At 37.1% G+C, this 22,447-nt stretch overlaps 1 protein-coding gene across 1 annotated transcript in view; it reads left to right on the top strand.

The window, feature by feature from the left end:
- The window catches only part of ERC1 (ELKS/RAB6-interacting/CAST family member 1), a 294,006-nt gene that overhangs the window by 110,577 nt on the left and 160,982 nt on the right, over window positions 1-22,447 (top strand). The window contains exon 11 of the mRNA XM_082308445.1: window positions 12,136-12,329. Coding sequence (XP_082164571.1) covers window positions 12,136-12,329 — 194 coding nt within the window. The remainder of the gene's footprint in view (window positions 1-12,135; window positions 12,330-22,447) is intronic.

Genomic DNA, 22,447 nt, shown 5'->3' with positions numbered 1-22,447 from the left:
ATTTGCACTGCCATGACAGCTCTTCATTAAATTCCTTTAGGCCTACCTCTGCTCATTTGGTTTTAGAGAAGACTGTGCTTAATGGCTGGTATCCAGGAACATTACACAAGGACACTGAGCCAGTTCATAAGACCATATATTTTTCTAATCTAATCTCTTTTGGTTTTTTGGGGTTTTTTTGGTTTTTTTGTTTGTTTGTTTTTTTTCAGGAAATAATTAAGAGGGTTAATTATTCTCCTGTGATCCTTTTCCTGAGGGTTAAAATGGAAAATAGCTCAAACGTAAAGAGCACTATTAATTGTACAGGACAGCTGTGGGACAAATACCTGTATTCTTAATTTGGTTCTGAGAAAAATAATGAATATAAATTAATTGTATTGTAAACACAAATAGATTCGCATCTTCCCATCCGAAGAAGCTACCTAAATCATTCAGTCAGGATGGTTTCAGTTCTACAAGCAAAGAAAATTGATAGCCTACCATTACCTATGTGCGGTATAAAGCCCTTCCATAATACTCTAGATATCTGCTCCTCTGCTTCAGGCATTATTGCTTACTAAGCATCTGGACATTTGTTTCCTGTGCAGGCACCCTAAGGTACTCTCTCAAGTCCTACTGAGACAAAATCATCAATACCTTGTTCCTTTTTAAATACTGTGTCATGTTCAGCTACTGCATTCTTACTCAAGGGAAAATTCAAATTCAATGGAAAGCTTTTTTTTTTTTTTTTTTTTTTTTTTTTTTTTTTTTTGTGATAAGAAGTCACAGAATCATAGAATCGTTAAGGTTGGAAAAGACCCTTAAGCTCATCGAGTCCAACCATTAACCTAGCACTGCCAAGTCCACCACTAAACCATGTCCTCGAGCACCACCTCTACCCATCTTTTAAATACCTCCAGGGATGGAGACTCAACCACTTCCCTGGGCAGCCTGTTCCAATGCCTGACTACCCTTTCAGTGAAGAAGGTTTTCCTAATATCCAACCTAAACCTCCCCTGGCACAACCTGAGGCCGTCTCCTCTCGTCCTATCACTTGTTACTTGGGAGCAGAGACCGACCCCCACCTCGCTACAACCTCCTTTCAGGTAGTCGTAGAGAGCAAGAAGGTCTCCCCTCAGCCTCCTCTTCTCCAGACTGAACAACCCCAGGAGTCAGTCCACAATGGCTTTTTATAAATGAATCTAAGCTCTAGGACCCAGCTATGCTTTTGTGTAATTAACCGTGCATTTGCTTTCCTCAAGCTGTACGAAAGAGCCCACTTCTACCACTGATCCTCCTTGCTTTCTAGAACCAAGTCATGGTTACTCTTAGTTACTCAAGAAAATATAGTTAGCAACCACTTGAATGTGTTTTATACTTATAAGAAAGTTTAGATATTTTTTTAATGACCTTTTTTCCAGCTGTTTTTAATTTGCCAATGTTTGCAGAAGAAAAGCTTGCAGAAAAGTAGAAAAACGTATCTTGAAAAGGCTTTCTCTCTTTAAATGCATTGCAGATATTTATTCAGGCAGTTTGACATTTTTGAGGTGAATTAGTTCCTTGTCATCCTTGAAACAATTATGATAGATAATCCAGCTCCAATTTAAAGTTTCTAAAAACTCAGTTTTACACATCTGCGTTTTTAACCATTGCAAATAACTGTCACAACCTTAAAACTAATGGCTACATAAGAGCATTCATTTAAAAACGAATTAGAGGCTTATTACGTTGAATTTTATTACATTATCTTAGTGCTGTTTTGCATAGGACATGCAGGAAGGACTCTCTTGTGTAGCTCTTAACAGCAAACGGCAAAAAGCTTTTTCTTTTAGGTTGGTTCCCTTATAGTTTAAATGGAGATGTGTCTAACATCAATCTTGTTTCCCTTCCCTCTTATTTCCACTGAACTGTTGGAGTACTTTCAGTTAAATCTATTAGCCTTAGAAGTTAAGAAGCTGACAGAAGAGACTGAATTGGACTACTGCTAAGCCGTTAGATAAAAAAGAATTGGGCAGTCCTTGGAAAAAAAATTCTTGCTAATCTCTAAACAGGGAGCCTTTGAGAAATCATGAACAGTGCAAGCTTCCACTTTTTCTGTAAAAGGTATTTAACTTTACGCTAAAATGAAATATTATTAACCAAGTGGAGGGCAGGGGTTCTGAAAAGTTGCTAATATTATTTGTCTTTCCATGTAAGCAGTCTCCAGTGTCTGACTAGGTGTCCAGTTCTCGTTGTTGCTATTCCTCTTCCTACTAATGACTATTTTTTATTCGCGAAGACAGCAATCAATATAACTGCAGTGTTTTTTCATATTCGGGGTTGGGCTTTTTAATAATGATACTATGGTTATGCAAATCTGTGTACTTAATGTTCTAATTATTTGACTGTCATTGCTTCTGTGCTCAATTGTCAGCCAGCTGCCAGCAGGAGATACTATGGGAGATACTGAATGCTGAAAGCAAGCCATAAATTCCTGTTGAGTTTACGTGGCCTGGTGTCCTGCCTTAAATAGTCTCCTTTTTTGGAATCATTAGAGGGAAATCACACGCAGGGGGTTCTCTTCCTGTTTATCTGTGAAGTGGTTTTATGCTGTGTGGGTTATTTTTTTTTTCCTTAGGAAACTCTTTTTTCAAACTTCTATTTTAATGTAGTAGTTTTATAGTGAAAAAGTTTTCTTCTAGTTGTTTATCTTCAGGATACTCTTTTCCTAACGTTTTCTGTCTTGTCTTTCCCAGCCAATATGCTTTGTTTAATTTTGTTTTTCTAATCTGGGAGAGACCAACTAATATTAGAATTTGTTCCAGCAAAGATGAGTGGATTTTTGTCTATCTATCTTCATTTCCAGTGTATCGTTTTTCTCCCTATAGATATTTTCCTTATTTGAAAGGGATCAAGGTTAGTGAAAAGAAAGAGTCCAAAACCACATGTTAACAATCTTCCCCTTGGTGTAGTTCTAGAAACTTCGTATCAGAGAAAGTTAGCAGTGCTTCCCTGCCAGGAAAATACCTCTAGATTCAACAGGCTCACTCAGAGGAAATTTTTTTTTTTTTTTTTTCTTCCTGCTGTGATGTTCTTCCTTCAAGTTCAGGAGTATAGTATCTTTCAAAAGACAGGAAAAAATGATGAAATGAAGTATTGACCCAAATTCTATGTTTCCCAAGATTTAGCTTGGTTAGTCTAATACAGGCTCTGGTGCTTTTTATTTTTGTGAATGTGGATTTCCTGGCACAACTGAAAATATTACTGATAATATTGGTAGATGAGATAGAAATATTATTTTTTTTGTTCTCATCTGATGTTTTGTTTTTTCAAAGAAGGGATGATAAATGAAGTATTCAGCATAGCAGCCTAGAAAGAAAAAGGCTACCAGGGAAATCAGGATGTCTTTTAAAAATAAAAATAAAAACCCAGCAATTGTGTGCAGTGTTCAGATAGTGTCAGTTACTGAATTAGTGTTCTAAACCATTTAGCTGTCTTGTAATTGATATAAGTGAACCACTAGAAATTAAAGTCCTGCTCAACCTGTAAAACTGTCATCTGTAAACCCAAACACAGGACTGTGTTAAGTATCTAAGGACTGGACAAAACCGTTAAACTAGGAAATCAAGATCAAGTTTGGAACTTGCATGAGGGTAACTCTCCATGTTTCTCATGTTTCAAAAGCTGGTTAGTAATGCATGCTAAAACCACAAATTAAGATTCTGTCATCTTAGTAAATTAATGTTGCAGCTATTATTTTAAATTCTTTTCTTTTTCTTTTGCATCTTTTATTTTTCTCTCTTACACTGTTCCTACCCCAAATTTTCCCCATCTTTTCCTATCTTCTTTCTCCCTTTAGCACCCTGAAGTTTTATTGAGTCATCCATCCAAGCCAGTAAGTTCCCTGGCAAACTGAGAGGCTACTGCCAATCACATTTAGTTTTCTGTGTTGCATGTGTATTCACCTGTGCTTTTATGTTTGGGCCAACACAGAGTATATTGGTGCATTACTTTAGTAGTGGGTATGGACAGTATGGATACAAACAAAATGCTATGTATATCTGACCAGTCATGCTCAAAAAAGCCTTCTAAGATGCTTCTACTTTTTGGCTGTGTTGGTCTAACTTCATTATTGTTTGGACAGCTTAATATTGTGCCAGTGTTTTTGTTTCCCTTTGCTGCAGTTGCTTGAAGTGTCCTGTAGCTTTTCTTTCATCTCCAGTGTCTGTACATTTCTGAGCAAGAATGTAGAATTTCCATGCAAATCAAGCTGCTTACGTGAAAGTATTCTGTAATACCATGTACAGCAGCACATTAGAAATAATAATTAAGTTACGGCAAGTAAAAGATTGCTTAAAAACTTGTGTAACCATTAAGCTTGCTGGTACTATGTCAGTTTAATTTTTGGATCCTAATACCAGCCTTCTGTTTGATGTCAAAGAGCACTCCTTTCAAGGAGTGTTTGTATAATAATATCTCGACACTGTAAATTACGTAATCCAAGGTGTTTTTCATCAAGAGACTTCTTTTGTGACTATGTGCATAAAAAATCGTGTTACAGAACTTTCAGAAGGCTGATATCTGTGTTACTCCTGACAATATTCAGGGTAAATGTAGCTGTCTATCCTGAAAATCGTTGTCTGAAGGGCAGAGAATTCCTGGTGCTTTTAATAGTTCGGGCTTTGTGACATCCTGTATTAGAAATTATTTTAATAGAGCAGATAATACAATGCATTTATGGGACTAGATTTGGGGAAAGAGTTGTGTTTGTGCAATAGGGAGAAGCATTTTGTTAGGACTGTCAGAAATAACAATGAATAGTCAACTAGGGCATAAAAACTCCTACACTCCATTTTAAGTTGGTAATTATATGTAAAAACATTCATTAATAAATATTCTAAGCTATTTGGTGCACAAAGATTAGGAAAAAAATAACATTATTTTCTTAAGGGATATAAGATCAGTGGATATGGCGTTTGAAGGATTTCATTATTTAGTATTTCATGACAGAGAATATTTTTTTCCCCGAAGGTATTGTGTGTTCAGATATGAAAGGCAGACTCCAGACTTTTCCGGGGAATTGATACATTCCTCCGCTTTAAAAATAATTTGCCACCCTCCTAACCTGTAGATTACACTGGTACAGTCTGTTACTAAACTTGTTTAATGCATCCTATTAAATAGATTCTTTTGTCAATTGTTTATGGTTTTGCAAAACCTTTTAAATCTTTTAGCTGAAGCTTCTTACTTGTTGGGTTCAGTCTGAGATTTTGTTTGGTTTTGTGTCTTTTTGAAAGAAACTCTCAGCCATAACAGCTCACTGTTTTCAAGAACAAAATATACAAATATGTTGGTTTTAATCTTTCTTTAACACTAGTGACTTTTTTATTAAAAGATTTGGTCCTTGTACCAGATATTTTTGATGCCACTGTTTAAATCTATCTGCATTGGCTAAAGGTTAAATGCATTGTCTATTTGTACGTGCTCGATAGAGAGATTTAGCAATGAAACTTCCCAGAGATTCCACGTGCACTGGTTATACGCCATCCTGGAGAGGGAAGAAGACCTCCCCCTTGTCTCCACTGCCACAGCCCCTTCTAGGTCTCGTCATCTGAGCAGGCAGCAGCAATTCCAAGTAGACTATTCACCAAATAACGTGCTGGTTCCAAGCAGCTCCTTGATACAAATACAGCAGAAGCAAGAATCGGCATCTCGGTGTGCAGAACAGATCAGGACAAATAATCTGTTAGGATTGGAAGCCGGTACTGAAAGTTAGCCATAGGGAAGAGGAGAACAGATTGGATTTTGCTGGGGTAATGAGTAGATAGAATTACCAGGAAAATTTTACTGAACCTGGGACTCAGGGAAGACATGGTACGAGGAGGGGGTTGCATATGGGCAGGAGACATGGGGCTACAGGTGTGGGTGGATAGAACTAACTGTGCAAAAATAGCCCCCAAACCTGAAAAAAAGTGGTAGAAAAAGGATGAGGAGATCTGGCAGATTAGAGGAATCTGCCTCGGTAAGAGGAGTGGAATTTGAACCTGGCTAAATAAGTTGATAAAAGATTGGGGAAATGAGATATGGTACAAAAGGTTTGTACTCGGTGCAAATAGGCAGGAGAATTTGTGCCCAGGAGAGCGTATTCTCTACAAAAACTTTAATAGCATGCAAAATTTGTGAGACTCCCCATTACTCTGAAGTCAGAAAATACAAAATGTGGGAACAAACTGTGTGTTTTATTCCCCAGTGTGATGTAGTCAACATAGAGGATAAGGTACAAGAGGCTATGTGGTGGCTTCTAAAGTTCCAGTCCTGTTGATGGTTCATGACAATGTCAGCATCATCTCATGCAGTGGAAAGTTGGAGGGTTTTTCCCCCTGGTTTTCTTATACCTAAAAAAATTAAATTTACCTGCTCTGCCCCTCCCAGAAGCCTTGTTAAGATAACATTAATTTTGAAAAATTAAATAGCCAAAAGCTAGGAAATGGCCGATGCAACATTGTGTAGCCTTTCTCATTTTTCATTGTGAGGTATTTGTTATAATGTTTTATAACTAAATTTTTGTCTGCCAGACTCTTGCAGTTTTCAATATTGTGTGAAAAATGCTCAAAGAATGAGCAAGAGTTATATAAGGAGGATGATAATCATCTAGAGAAATTAGATGACAAATTATTTTTTTTTAACAGTAGGAAAGCATTAAGAGAATAAGGCAGAATATTTTTGCATCTCAGTTTTTCACCTGCACAACAGGTATAATAATGCATCCTCATTTCCCACTGGTGGTGTTGAGAAGTGAAGTTAGTTATTGTTTGCCAAGAAATAGCCTACAGTCGTGATTAGTGTGATAGAAAGAAAATCGGGGATTTTTTTTTTTAGTGTCATCTGTGTAATTTAGAGTAGATAAGGCATAGAGCCATACACTGAATATCAAAAAACTAATACTGAATATCTGCTCATTACTTCAGTAATTCCCTTCTGTGCATTGAATGAAGTGCTGTTTCTGAAATACAGTAGCCAGTGGTCAGGTGAGTAAAGCCTGGTTCAGAGGAGGTGTGGGTAAGGGAGTTGAAGTACGCTCACAAAGACAGCTGTCATATGGGCATTTTCCTTCTGTCTTTGTACACTTTTTGTGTTGGTGTAAATTCCAAAGAGAGAAAACTGTTAATGTTTAATAACAACTATGGGAACTCTAATTCTGAAGAGATCTTTTTTTTTTTTTTTTTTTCAGTAATGGGTTCTCCCAAGGCATCTTCCTCTTATTTAGACTTTCAGCCTTCTTTATTAAATGATTCCAACCAAACACGTGTTTATTTGCTGTCAAAAATTTAGTCACGTTAACAGAGGCTAACCATTTAAAAATTTTGTCAATACTAAGATATAACAAATAACGCTTAGTGACATACTCAAGTTTTCTGGTGCATAGTATATCAGAGAATTCACTAAGCCTTTTACTTCCAGTGCAGCCTTTTTGAAAAGCTGTTACAGTACGTGGTGTTTAGAGCATTGGAACTAAAGGAGGAGCAAGTCTGGTTGTTTTTCAAATTTATAATTCTGTTGAAACTAATAAAGACACGGTAGAAGGCAGCACACGTTTTATCACTTGACTTGCTTACATGTGTTACATGTGTTTGTCTTTTGTAGTAAATAGTCATATTTTTGTGTTTGTATGTGCATTTACTATTTTTAGGAAATGTGAGGCACACTTGGAGGTAGGAAGGAAGGTGGATTAAAGTGGGATTTCAGATTCTTGGGAACTTCTGCTTTGTGGCCAAAAGTTCTTGGCAGCATTTGTATGTGAAATGTTAAACTGAATTTACTGTCTCAATTCATAGGTAAAAGTAGAAAGTGTTTGCTGTGAATTATTTGCTGTTTGATTTGGTTAATCTTTTAGGAATATTGATTTGGAATCCTAGCTATAATGTTTGGAATTTTTATTTACATTTTAGAACTTTTAAATTAGATCTGTGGTATTGTTTTCTTCCCTTCCTCTGGCACACTTTAAGCTGTGTAAGATTACCTTTCCTCTTAGTAAAGAGTTTTCTGGCTTGAGAAATATCAACTTGGAAAATTCTTTTTAATGTGTTTTGTCTTCCTCTCCTACATCTGTAAATAGTGGTTATTTCTGTGAAACATTGGTCATCTTTGTTTTGGTTGTAGAAGTTGGCATTGTCAGCTGATTTTCTGTGGAAGCAATAAAAGTTATAGTAGATTTATTTGAGGAACAATCACTCTTTCTTTTATTCTTTAGGTACATGAAGCACCCCATCACTTACCACATTCCAGATGGGAAATGATGGCTAAGAGCAGAAAAGCAGAAAGCTGTTAAACTACCTCTTAGTCTATAGTCCCTCTTAAGAACTTTGAGAGCATATCCAGAGTAGTAAGCTTAAACTGGGTAGTAAGCTTAAACTATTCTAAGTCCTGAACCACTTAGAATTTGAAATTAAATGCACATCAGCAAAGATTAATACTGATCAGATGATCTTTGCTAATAAAAACATAGCTTAAGAAGGTGCTGCTGTCTAGCTAAAGTGTGACTGTGTTTCTTAGGCAGATCAATGCAGAATCAAACATGCAAGTTTGATTGTGCTCTTGAAAGTAGATTAAATTCACCTGTTTGACTTCACAGTGCAACAGACATGGAGAGCTAATGACAGGGTCAGTAGTAACCGTTAAGAGGTTTCAAATAGCCTGTAATCAGGTAAACTCAATGGCCTGGGTAGACATACCTTTTCTTACTTCTCATTTGTCAGAGGAGAAAGTGCAATGTTCCCTTCACCCTACGCAAGCTGCTTTTTCAATTTATTTAATGTTTTATCATACTTTTATACATTTTCATATTCATTTGTAACTATATTAAGAGGTTGCAGATTTAGGAATACTCTCTCAGGCAGAGCTGAAAGTTGAACCTATCGAAATGCACTTATAGTCTCTTAATACAGCAGAAACTGCCTCAGTGCATTTGTCACTTTATATGTCCATTCTGTTTCAAAAATAAAATTACTGCCTTATTTTGACATTTTTGTACACCTTTGGTGGGTGGGTGAAGTTTTATGTGTTTGGGGTTTTTGGGGGGTTTTTTTGTTTTGTTTTGGTTTTTTTATTGTGAATATAAGAATTCATTATTTGTGTTTAACTTTCTTTTTGGTTAAAAAAAAAATACTGCTGAATTATTTTGCACAATGTTGCATTGGGAAGGTAGCCAATTTCATCTGTTCCAGATCTTGATGTGAGTTTGTGGGAAACCTCTAAATGCATTGGTTTTCTCTCCTATACAATAAATGAACCCAGTAGGATTTTAGATATGGTCATGTAACACATATTTTGTACATAACCCACAAAATGGACCAAAGTCACTCACTCAGTAATTCACAACTCAGGAAGTGGTCTCCAGTTTACACCATATCACATAACGTTCTCTTTGTGTTAGGTGAAAGTATCCATACTTACGTGCATTATATACAAATAACATGTGTTACGTGTCTTAACTAATAATTTATGTTGTGTAAATAGCCCTTTCGTTCTATAAGAACCAGACACACTGACTTGTTGGCTAATTTTCTAAAAAAGAAAATTGATTTCCTCTTCTCAGTAGTGTCTCTTGGGTTGTTGTGGAGATGCTTTTATTAGCACAGAGTAATATAAATCAGGACTGTCCTGACAGTAGAATTGCATTAGGTCTTATAACTTGTTTTGAATTAGAGAGTTTAGTAATCTAGGCTAACAGCCTAGCTTTGCTTTTTTTAAAAGAAGTTTCTTGATTATCTGATTATGTATTTTGGATGACTTTAAAGAGCCTGGAGGAGTATTTGTTAAAACAAACAATTTGAGATGTTGGAAACATACCTAAATCCAGTAAAGAAGAATTCAGGCTCTGCCTCTGGTGAAAACCAGACTTAACTCTATACATAGTGTCTCTTAGGAGAATATACATGCCCTCCAGTAGATTTATAGATGCCCCCCTAAAAACAACGTTCCCAGTTCCTGCAAAACAGTATTTGGGAGGGAAGGATGGAGTTTTTGTTTGAAATTTAAGCATAGTTGTAAAGGAAATGAAGTCAAATATTTCAGATTTCCTGCAGGCTGGAAATCCTAATAAGGCATTTCAGGAACACCCACCAACACTCTCCTTCCAAAGCAGAGTGCGTTCCCTGATGCCTGCGGCCGTTCATGGAACCGACATGCTTATCGATCTCATTGCTGCAGTGTCCTCCTGGAGTCTGTATCATCTTGGCAACACGTTATTTAGACTTCCGCTTGCCTTAGAGAGTGTTTTCCAAGGGTTTATAATTCAAAGTGCTTATGGGGCAGTAAGGAATCTGGAAGCATAGACAGCCCTAACTCCAAAAGCCTTCTCAAAGCTTCCAGGCTCACCAGGGATGCACTTGGAGCTGGGTCTCAATCAGAAGCAGGATTTTCAGACTTACAGCTCAGTGACAGAGGAGCAGCAGGGTTTGACTTGAAAGTCTCTCAGAAGTGGGGAGCCTTTTAAGTCTTCCTAAACGCATTGCCTCAGGAAAGGGTTCTGTTCTTCCAGGATCTATGGTTGTTGGGCACTCCTGCTGAGACCTGCCTGGGAGACGTGGGGATTGCCAGGCATTTTGTTCTGGAATAAAATACTGTACAGGTTATCCAGCTTTCTGTAATTCCTGCTTAAAAAAAAAAAGAAAACCAAAACAGTTTAGCATCGACCCTCGGGCAGGCTGCTGCAGGGCCAAGGCCCTGGAATATGAAGATCTCCAGTATTTGGACAATCCAAATCCATCCCAAGGTTATGACCCAGTAAAGACAGGCATCAAGGCCTTCTTCAGTCCTAGAATATTCTGCTCTGAGATTCTCCTGGATTTCACTAGAATGCAGCCTTGGCTTTAACGGAGCTAATTAAAAACAAGAGACTTCAAGGCAAAAATGTTGGGGTCAACGAACGGATATTTTCTTCCAGTCTTATTTTACTGAATAACTAAACAGATTTAGCCAAGTGTATTTTTGCTGTGATTTGGTTCTTTGGAAGCAGCAGCTTCTAATGCTGAGGTTTATGCTGCTGCAGTTCTGTCGAATTACCTTTAAAAGCAACAGAGTCCTATACTATTGGATTTAGACTTAACTGTGCTTTGGAGCAGAACATTGGCAGCTTGTAAAACAGCTTGCCACAGCTGCACGCAGAGGGGAAAAACGTCTGTAGTCTTATTTTCTGTTGTAGGTTTGTTTCAGAGAAGAGAAAGGCCTTGTGTTTGCAGGCAATCTTGGTCAGCAGAATAGCTCCACCAAACCTGCTATTCACTGAAGCAAATTTGAGCCATTCTGAAATAGCTTTAATTGATATCAAACAGCAGTTCAAGATCCAACAGCAGAGGGGTAGGGGGAGGATAAAAAGATAGTCCTTAGTCTGCTGGTTTAAACTCCAGCATAAATACTGTTTTTTCTTTGGCTCTATGCTTGGGAACTGTTGAATTCATTTTAATAATAAATTAGCGATTTTTGTAACAAGCCAAGCCATTTAAAAAAAAAAAAAATAAAAATTCTTCACTGGGGTCATTTTATCCTCACTCCTCTAATGCTTTCTGTCCTCATAGCCTGATTTATCAAAACATATTTCCCAGATAACTAGGCTTTTCAGTAGGTACCCATACTCATATTAGTCCTAGTGTATACAGCTCAGATAACTAGCAAGGACTTCAGTACACCAGTACCACCTGTGCAAATCTGTCTGACACTTTGCATACTGATGTAGTTATTGAAGGCTATTAACCTGTGATTTGTTTTTCTAGATCATCTAGGTTAAAAATACCTCGGATAACTAATTCTACAGTCATATCACAGTCAGTTTCAGAAGTGTATTTTAAGAATTTTTGTACCCACTCACACTTACTTTTCTTTTTCTTTTCTTTCAAAGAAATTTAAATTTGTTCATATTTTTACTTCTTTCTCATGTCAACTCTTTCAGATCAAAAAAATCACTTAATTTTTTTTAGACTAAATTAAAAAAATTAAATTTGTTTCTGAATTTTTTTTTCCTAGAAGGTATTTCCCCATACTTAAAAGTAGCAAATGCACTGTATATTTATTTCTTGTCATTTTGAAATAGGTATCTACATAGCATTTTGCAGTCATCATAGTATCTGTAAAATACATATGTGTGAATGAAGTGTTTCTTCTTGAACCTTTTTCTTACAGGCTCATGAGGCAACACTGGAGGCTAGGGCCAGCCCAGAGCTGAGTGATCGCATGCAGCAGCTGGAAAGGGAGGTAACACGGTATCGAGAAGAATCTAGCAAGGCTCAAGCTGAAGTGGATCGTCTTCTGGAAATCTTGAAAGAGATGGAAAATGAGAAGAATGATAAGGATAAGAAGATAGCAGAACTGGAGAGGTGAGAATGGTATAAAGTTACGAGAGAAGCAAAAGAGCAGATTAAAGTTAGAGATAACTTAGTCCATTTTTCTTGTCTTAAAAACCTTACATTGCCTATATTGGGAAAGTCTGTTTAGAGTTTTTCTGCCTTCAGTCCTTTATTTTGGTAGATTGTAAGTGAAAAGGTGTCTTACTGTGTGCTTTCATTACCTGGCTGCTCAAAAATAGGGCTGCTTTAGATAGAACTAGAAGGGTAGATAGAGCTGTAAGGGAAAGGAGATGGTAGGAAAAGTTGTTGACACTGTGGTATGTTTGGAGAACAGTTTGTTCTCTTGATTAAATAAATTTCTTAGGAATGGTTCTCCAAAAAACAAATAAGAAAAATGAATGTTAAGAGCTTGTGTATGAGTTACTCAGGTTCTTCTGATAAGTGGCATTGAAACTCTTTGGACTGGTAGGGACACAGTTAGACTTTGGCTCATGTGAAGCCGAATGAACAAATTTGCTTTTGTCCAAACAAAATGTGATTCAGAACTTTTCAGTGTTTTCCATCTTTCTGTTGGAGCCAGGGTGCTCAGATATTTTTTCTAGACTGTAATGTTCCAAACAAAAGTCATAATTTATTATGATTCCATGACATTTGTATCCAATTACAAATAGTAGATCTTGGGAAAGACCTGAAACAGATTCTGTATTCTGTCATTTTCTCACCTTACAGTGGGCCAAGAGGGAGTTTCTAGGCAGTAATACCTGTTTGGGGTTTTCTGTTTACTTTACCATTCGCAATGAAGAATCACTAACTTAGAACAGCAAAATGAAAATTTGATTATTCCCATTTGCCTTGTGCCAGAATAGTCTTTCTCATTTCTGTCCTATCACTATTCAGTTGCTCTGCGTTTAGTGTCAGGAAGATTAAGGGAAATGAGTAGAGGACATTTCAGGTTCTGCATGATGGCAGTGGTGATTGTTTATTGGCTTGATGACAGTCAAATTATGGACCCCTCTGAATGATTTGAAAAACTCTTTTCTAAGAAGTCCAGTCTTATTTCCTTGAAAGTGACAGAGCTCTGAAACAGTTCAACTTGTCAGCTGGGTTTCTTCTCTCTTTGTGATTGTAAGCAGCATCCAGTTAGTTTTCTTTCAGTTGTTGTTTTATTTAACCAAAATTCTCTGTACCTATGGTGTGAGCTTGAACACCCAAAAGTGAGGATATGTCCTTTATATCTGTCTTCCCTTTTTTTCTAAGTGATGTAACTTTCAGCCCATTGATACATGGTGTATTCAGCAGAACATTCAGGCAATACGTTGGTAGAGTAGGTGCATTTAGTATAGACATGGAAAAGCTAAATAGCAGTTACAAGTCATATTTGTCTGTGTGATTTTTTCAGTCCCTTAGAGGTGCCCATCTTGGGTGTACGGTTCACCATGTCATCATCTTAGGGCATGCGAGTTGACTAGGGATCAGGGTATAAGCAACAAACTTCTATTAGAAGTAAGGTATGGTGAAGAAATATGTTCACAGTGCCTCAGATTTTTCTGTGTGCAGAAGTAATTGCTGTTTAGGAAAAGCAAATCAGAAATATTCATCATTCGTCAACCTGATTCCTAGAGCAGATTGGAATGACAGGAAGAGAATTTTCTTATGCGTGCTTTTAATGCAAGTCTGATTTTTTTTTTTTTTTTTAATTACATTAGCATTCAGAAACTCTAATCAAGATTGGGACTTGAAGTATCAAACACTAAATAAACACATATAAGTGGCCTGCAATAAAAAGAGTTTATAGTCTACAAAGCAAAAATAACAAAGAGGAGAAATGAAGATGGGCCGCCTTCTCTTTTACAGATAAAAGCATTGGCACCCAATCTTCAAAGAGTTAGAAAGGAACTTTTTCTTTGAAAAGATGCAGTTCCAAACATCTGCACAACAATTATTGTTTTTCATGTTACAGTGGTAGTTTCTTGCTGTTTCAGTCACAGGCCAAACTCCTACTGTAGCAAGGAAAGCATAAAACTCCCAAATGACTGGACATCATTCCATAACAATTTGGTGAATACTTTGACTATTCAGTGTTATCCATTCCTCTTTACCACCTAATCTTTGCTCTTATTAAAAAAAAAAAAAAAAAAAAGTTGTCCTCTTTATAACTTGTCATCTTTTCTACCAGTACTGAGATAACATAGAATACATCTTATTTTATTTCTAATAGTTAGAATAGGTATTTCAGCTATGTCAAAGGAAACAATACTTTTGTTATCATGTGATTGCCAGCAGCTGTATAAATCAAGGAAAAAAAAAATCTAAGAATATTCATGTTCTATAATCACTGTAAGGGGAAATGGAAAAGATCTTCAAGATCTAGAGACCTAAGGTGCGTACTGTTAGTGTGGTGCATTAGCGAAGTGTCAACACCTGAAATGATTTTTCAGGTGGAACTGTAATACAATCACAGCGCTGCAGAAAAAGATACAAGGTTTCAGATACTTTGTAGTGAGGTTTTGACTAGTAATTTCTCTTTTTCTGAATAATTGTTGACATTTCTATTTGGCCTTAGTTGTTTGCAACTGCTCCCTCAAACCCCTATTCTTTGGAAGCTTGCTTTCTCCTTGTGAGTTTTTACACAAAGCAGAGATTTTTAACATGCCTATTAAATGTATAGGTTGGTCCTGGTTTTATCTGCCTTGCTTGTTTATAAAGTATTCTTTCATGGCTGAACTGATATATCTGGGCATGTTACATGGATGTTTTAGAGCTAGAGTCTTGGTTTCCTGAAAAGAATAGATAATTTTGCCTTTTAAAAGTCCTTCCTAAACCGTGGTCCATGCAAAGTGAGCTAGAGACTATCTTGACTTCTAATGCTTCTACAGCTGTTCAAACTCTGCTGTGGCAAGAAGAACCCCAGTGCTTGCACAAACATTTGTCAGCAAGCAAAAAAATAAATATTGCTGTGCCTATCAGGAACCATTGTTATTCAGTTTAGAGCAAGATGAGAAGTCAGTCACATTCAGAGAATAACTGTACTAACAAAAATGGGATTTTTCAAAAGAGAGAGTCTCTCCCTGGAGTTTTCCCTTATGCTAAGAAGAGAAATAGTAATACGGTTTCTTCCATAGATGAGAAGAAATGAGTCACCTATTAGGGAGGTATGTATAGGGGAGCAGAGAAGGAGAAAAGATAGGAGGAGAGGAAGATGAAAGGAAAACCAGAAAACTGTTCTCTTAAGCCTTATCAATGATGGCAAAGCTGCCTTCAGTTCAAATTATAATAAATAGGGAAATTCTTCCACTCTTCAATAACTGTTGCAATTACTGGGTGGGGGACTTTGTATTTCATCTGTGCATGGGAGGAAAGATATCCAAAAATAATGTCTTAAATATGGTGCATGCTATGCAAAAGTTTGAAAAATACGCTGGAGTCAACATGAGATTGAAAGCACAAGCTCATTAATTTATATTCTCTGTGGCCAGGATTTTGCTTTTTCTTATGGGAAGGTGGGCCATAAGTCCGCATTTCTTCTGTGGGTGAACAGCCCTATAAGTTTTGTTTCTGTCCCCGGATTGTGGTGGTGTAGAGGGTTTTGTAGCTGTCTGGTTATTCACTTTCTTTGTAACTAACTGTTTACTTTTTGTATTGACATTTCACAATCTCCTGTCTCTCTGTAACTTTTCATTTTGTGTTTTGTTTCCTTCCTCGCTTTTTCTTTCCATTTATACTGTCACGTCCTGGTTCCACGAGTTGTTTTGTTTTGTATGTGCGGGGGTTTTTTTGACTATGCCTTTCCTCAGAAAGCACGCCTCCCGCAAATTGCACCCTCCCTACCAGGTGTCGGTCCCTGCACCGCAACACGTAGGGGGGTTTGTGTGGGACTTCCTGGGAAAGTGAGTGCTCTGTAAGGCTTCTGTTTCCTACGGGGTGGAATGTCACTGCTGGCTGCCCGGCTGCTGCTGCTGCTGCTGTTTGGGTCTGCTGCAATTACGCTTTTTTTCTTAGGTCAAACAGGAACTAGTTACGTCAAGTATAAGCTCTAACAGTCTCTGCGTTCAACTCATGTCACAGTGGTTATGACCACATTCCAAAGGAGGTTTGCTGGTATTCTCCCTGATTTAAACTTGACAGATGCTGTTGCTTTCTATTCTAATTCTCTTGCTGTGTTTGACCTTTGGTTCTAATCTCTGCTATCAATTCTGCCTTAACCAGCTAAAACTCAAGTGTTCTAAAATGTGTCATTGATAGAGGTCAGTATTGCCTTATTCTTGAGTTTTATTGCGACTATTCTCCTGTACTTAAAAAAAAAAGAGACAACAAAGAAAAATTATGCTAATCATCTGGGACATGGCCATCACAACCTTCAGATGGGTAGTTTACACGCAGAGATATTTGTGTGCATATATTCTGCAAATACGAACTGACTCTGCATGTACTTGAGAGGTGGCAGTCAATACATGTGTACATGTTGCTTCAGAAGTAAGCACTGAGTGAATGTATATGGAAGTCGTGGTTCCAGTCACAGACTTGAAATTGATTTTAAATTGGCGTGCTCACTATATATGATAGGTAGTCCTTGTAAGGACATAGGGCACTACCATTTTTTTCCTGAAGGAAACCGGACTTTGATTTGGGAACCAGTAAAACAGTGCCTGGCTTTGGAATACCAGCAGCCCCATTAAGGACAGCTGGAAATGATGGCTATTTTGAGAGAGAGATTTGGGGGAGTTTTTCTAAAAAGAATTTTAAGGATGCCCTGTTCAAGAAGAAACCTTCAAACTTTTGATGTGTAGCAGCCAAAAGATACTTCTCATCTTAAATATTTCTTCTTAACAGTAAATAAAAATAAAAGATTAGAAAATATAGGGTGATCCAGAAGGAGCATAGAAAAATGTGGACAATAGAAGGAATTATCTTACTCTGTATGTCTATAAGATGGTGATATGTTTGTGTAGTGGTCTGTGAAGGATAGATGGAGAGAGAAATTAACTGCATGTTCCATCAGCTTTATGGTTTCCTAGAACAGTGTAAAGGAAACTATACTAGTAAATTATGCCCTAAGCTTAAGTCAACAGTTTGAAGTTGAAATACATATTTTCAAACCACTACTCGTATCTTATAATAATAATTTTCTTAGGTTTTCAAGTTGGTTGTTTCTGTGAATTTTTAAATATTTTTTTAGAGAATTCCTAAACAAGAACCACATCAGGGCATATAAGTAATTTAAAGTAAAAGGGACGTTTTCAAATTAAAGAACAAAAGGTGTTTATAAAGTCATAATCAGCACCATTAAAGTTAACCCTGAGAGATGGTGTGACTATCTAATACTAATTCTGTATTATCATAGCTCATTAAAGTCCTCCAAAAATAAGTGGAACTCTGATTCAGGAGTAGGAAAAACTGAAATAATTAAATATCACTTTAAAACCCTTCAATCCATTTTGGTCCCATAAATCATAAAAGTAAATCGAATATGTTTATCTCATGATTGCATGGTATTATTACAAGGCAGAATTTGTTATTGTTGTTTCTCATCCACTTCCCTCAAAAATCCCTAGCTTAAATGAATATTAAGATTCTAAGGTTAGTAACTCAAAACTTAGGACTTTCCAAATTGAAGACTGCCATGTAATTTTAATTCACCTCTTATGTGAGCCTATGTATCACAGTAAAGTGATATGAACCATATGAACAAATTTTTCCACAAGAATGGTGCCCTTGGTGTGTGAAGGACGTAGCTTAAATTGTCCCCCAAAAATCCCGGGTGAGGCTGAAAAATGTCCAGGAAAATTTCAGCACAATTTGTTAATATTTGGTAAGCAACTGAGAACAAGGTCTTAGTAAGGGAAATAAGTGGTCAGGCCCATAGTTAGTCCAGCTCTACCTCTGAGCACAGAGATCTATTGAATATTAAGATTTTCATCATTTCCTAGCTGGGAAATGAAAAAGTCATTTCTTGCTTTATCTTTATGAACATTAGGCCTGATTCCCACATTGAGTTTCACAGAGGAAAAAATAATACATTTTATATCAACATAATTACTCTAAACCTTTACTTACAGGTATTTAACTTAAGACATTTGAAAGTATGCCGATTTTCAGAAGGCAAGTACCTGCCCTCTGAAAGTCAACCTTTGTTAAAGTGCCCTAAGATCAACACTCAAACTCGCTAATCGCTTTTGAAACCTACATCTAAGAAAAGAAGAGAGAGAGAGAGAGAGAGAGAGAGACACTGCCAGTAATTGCAAATCCATCTGTAGAGATCACCAGATAAAAAAGCCATCATAGTGATTTTACGGTGACTCCTCAATCCATCCTCACCTCGTTCATATAATGGGATATCCTTTTTCCATTTGCTCTTTATTTAGCTGTCCTCTATTTCCTGTTCTCTCCCTCTTCTGTTTTTTGGGAGAAACTGAAACTTTGTGATATCGCAGAAACAGCTGGTTTAAAAAACAAGGTCAAAGAACCCCAATTAGTCTGGCCCTTGACATGATGAGAGGTCAGGGCCTATGCAGGCTTTGGATGAATGAGCTTGCTGTGTTATCCCATCATTGAACCAGCTAAGCCTGGGTACTTGCCCTAGCATTATTTCCATGTTCAAGCAGTCAGGACTGACACTATTAAACAGCGACTCATCTCTATGAACCTGAGTACGGACTGTCTCCTTCATTAAATTCAGCAATGGGCTGAAAGCATTGGTTTATCTACTATTCCAACACCAAGGATCTGATCTTGGATCCTCCAAGAAGGACTTAACAGTAGAGAAGTACTTAAGGAGTATTAAAAAGCATTGATTGTGAACTTTCTTGAAGGCTTCTTTTCCTGCCAAATTTCCTGTAGCATTAAAGTCCTGTTCATTTTTGTCATTAAGCCAAGGTGGTTATCATGCATTCCCTCTCATGCCTAAGTCTGTTATCTGTAATGAATATAGGAGTTGTCATCTGATGATTTATACTCTGCCTGCATTGTAGCAATGATGCGTTGTATTTAGCAAATATCTCCCAATCCAACTGCTATACCGCTAGAGTGTAAGAGCTATGATATAATTAATTATAAAATCAGAGGAGAAAGAAAATTATGTAAATAACGAGCCTAGTCTGCATATCAGGGTTTCATTGTTACCTGCCTTGACTACATCTCTTCAAAAGCTGTCTTGTGCTTTGTTTCAGTCACGACCAAAAACCCCCTTTTATACAACTGATACAGTAAAAATAAAAGTGGCAGATCCTTACTTTGTCTTGGAGTACAGTAAGAACAAAAGGAAAATCCAGTAATCGCCAGTAAGCCAGTGAAACAGCAACATTAGTGTGCCATGGCCATCTGTGGTCATGTTTGTGCTCTTAAATCAGTGCACGCACGTGTGCATGGGTGCACACACAAACCTTCCCTCTCTCTGTCTCTCCATCTCTTCTCCATCCCTCTAAATATCAGCTAAAAAGAAAGGAAAAGATCATCCATCATTCTTTTTACCAGGAAAAGGTCTCAAAAGTGGTAAACATAAATAGCCTTTTTGCTTTGACTGACACAAGGAAGATCAAGTGCATATTAATCCCTGGCAGATTACTTTGAAGGAACGACAAAGTAGTAAATGTACACAATCACTCACTGTCAAGCAAGTGCAATTCAAAGGTTGACTAGAAATCATTACATAAACTTCTGCCTAAGTACATCTGAGACTAATGTAGCAGACTCATTCCACTCTCTGTAATATCCAAGCATGTGGAAAAAATTATAGCTGGAATAATCAACAGCTTTTTAAATACATATGTGTTTCTTAATTAAGATACTAAAGTGTTTACACCTCACCAATGATCAGATTTAAGTGGGCTATATCTTTAAAACTAATGAGATGGCATTTTAAAAGATAACGGATTTCTCCAAGGCTACCATTTGGTGTTACAATTGTATTGTCTCCCTGTGTGACTGTTGCATCGGAGTACACGGTTAATGGGGCTGGGCAGAAGCGCTGCTGCTGGATCTTGTAAGGAATGCTGCAAGTGTGTGTTCTTGCTCGAAGGGAAATAGTGCAAACTAAACGTTATTATTTTGCTCTGTAATGAGCATGTGTCGGTATGTATCTGATCCTGCTTGCTTGCGGCTGCTTCCTGGGGCAGATGCTTGCTGCGCTCCTCTGCTCAATTTCACTGATGTAGCCCCGTGCACTGAGGCTTCACCTCCAGTCTGTAGCAGATCTCCATTGACTTCCTCACAGCTGGCAATTTCAGGTGTCTGCCTCGTTTTTAGTTTGAGTGATTGCACAGTTCCCGACTTTTTCTAATTTTAATGTGCTTTCAGGCATATTCCTCATTTCTGTTTGGATAAATATTAGGATTATTCTAAAAAGCTGCATTTTGAAAAAAATAATAATTTTTAAAATATTTTGAACACCTGTAAAAAAACATGGAAAAAGGGGCTAGCAATTACACAAAAAGTGGTTGTTTTTCTTTTTTTTTGGAAGAAAGATTTCATTCCATAATAAAATGAAGATGTAAAAATCATTATTCTCCATTCAAATCCTGTGCAGCTGGCTAAATAATACCTCTATACCATACAGGCAATTGCAAGTGACCTCAGCATAGCATTTCAGGTCCTGTTTTGCTTTCATCTTGTGCCAGCAAAAGATGTTACCTTTAATAGCAGTTGAAAAAACAGTATCGTTCATTCAAATTCTACAGGCCTATCCTGAATTCTAGCCTGTACTTTTTTTCACTGTTAAATTGAAGAAACAATATCACAATATCATTATAATAGAACCAGGAACTACGAAGAGTCCCTGAAACACAAAATGAGAAGTCTTATACTTTCATAATCTGGATTCAATGAGAGTCATAAAAAAGACAAGCTTTTTTGCCCTTACCTTATTTATTCCCATATCTAACCAAGCATTTATTTTCACTTTTTTGTTCCCTTTTGTTAAATTTGTTTGACCAGTCATAGTTCTGCACCTCAGCTTAGAGAGTGTACTCTTGGATTTCAGTCAGAATTGTTAGTTACACTCTTTTCTATATGAATAAACTGAGGCTTTTGGAACATTATAACTTGCTTCAAGATCAAATACTGAGATGTGGTATTTGGCATTTTGCAAGTCTCATCTTTCCCAAAAATCCCCAAATAACACAGACTTTGCAACAGCTGTCCTTGAAGAACTTGACTTGAAGAATGTTAGTTTAAAAGCCAAAGAAAAGTATCTTTACACTAGTTTACCAACAATACACTTCTCGGCTGTACCTCACTCTGAAACTACTGCTTGTACAAATTCAGTATCCTACATTGTTGTTTGTAAAATTTATGCCAGAAATAAGGACTTCAAATTTCATTTACATGGTTCCATATAGCAAGAGTAATAAAGCATATAGCAGTTACCCTGTCCTATAGAAATATTTTTCTCCAGACCGTATCCTGCCTTTTTAGAGTGAAGTTTTGCCATGGGAGAAGTACAACATGTGTTGTAGAAGCCAAATTGCCACTTTGGACAGCAGGACTTTTCCTATCTTCTATTGACTGAAAAAGAATAAAGTTTAAAATCAGATGAGAAAGATCTGTATTTATGGCTCCTTGTTGACTTACATTGCTGTTATCAGTGAAATTGACAGCAGATGCCTATGAAAAGATATTGGAGATATTTGAAAAAAAAGCAATAATGAACCTATGGGACCTCATGTTATACAGGGAACTCCAGCATTTTGTCTTGGTCAATTCTGCTGTTGAACAATGTTGGAGAGAACTGTCAAAGATATGCCTGTTCGGTCATTATTGTTTTTAGATTGCACCTTATATGGGAGAATTGAGACAGCAAAACTGCAGGAAGAAGGGGCAGATGGGGTTTTCTTGTTTGTCTTTGGAAGGGTGACTTCAATGTCAAAATTAAGAAAGATGAACTTTTAGCTTTGACAAGTGTTCAGGTCTTGAAGACTACTCCATGGTTGCGGTTTTTCTCCCTTCTATTCCCTTTTGACAAGTTTGAGTCGTCTGCAGGAAAAGTGGAAGAATATCTTGCTCATGGAGAGAAAATAAGCCCCTAGAAGATGGCATAAAGGAACGCATTAGGTTCATCTCAATAGTCAAACTCCACGTTTTCAAAATGTTTGTTAGAATTCTGGAAGAAGGATACTTGCTAGTGATGTGATGTAAATCCAGAGTTTTTTACAGTT

This window comes from Platalea leucorodia (genome assembly GCF_965183815.1).
Source record: "Platalea leucorodia genome assembly, chromosome: 4".
In the NCBI taxonomy this organism is placed as follows: domain Eukaryota; kingdom Metazoa; phylum Chordata; class Aves; order Pelecaniformes; family Threskiornithidae; genus Platalea; species Platalea leucorodia.
The sequence above is the reverse complement of the archived record's forward strand: the minus strand, read 5'-3'. Positions and strand labels throughout refer to the sequence as shown.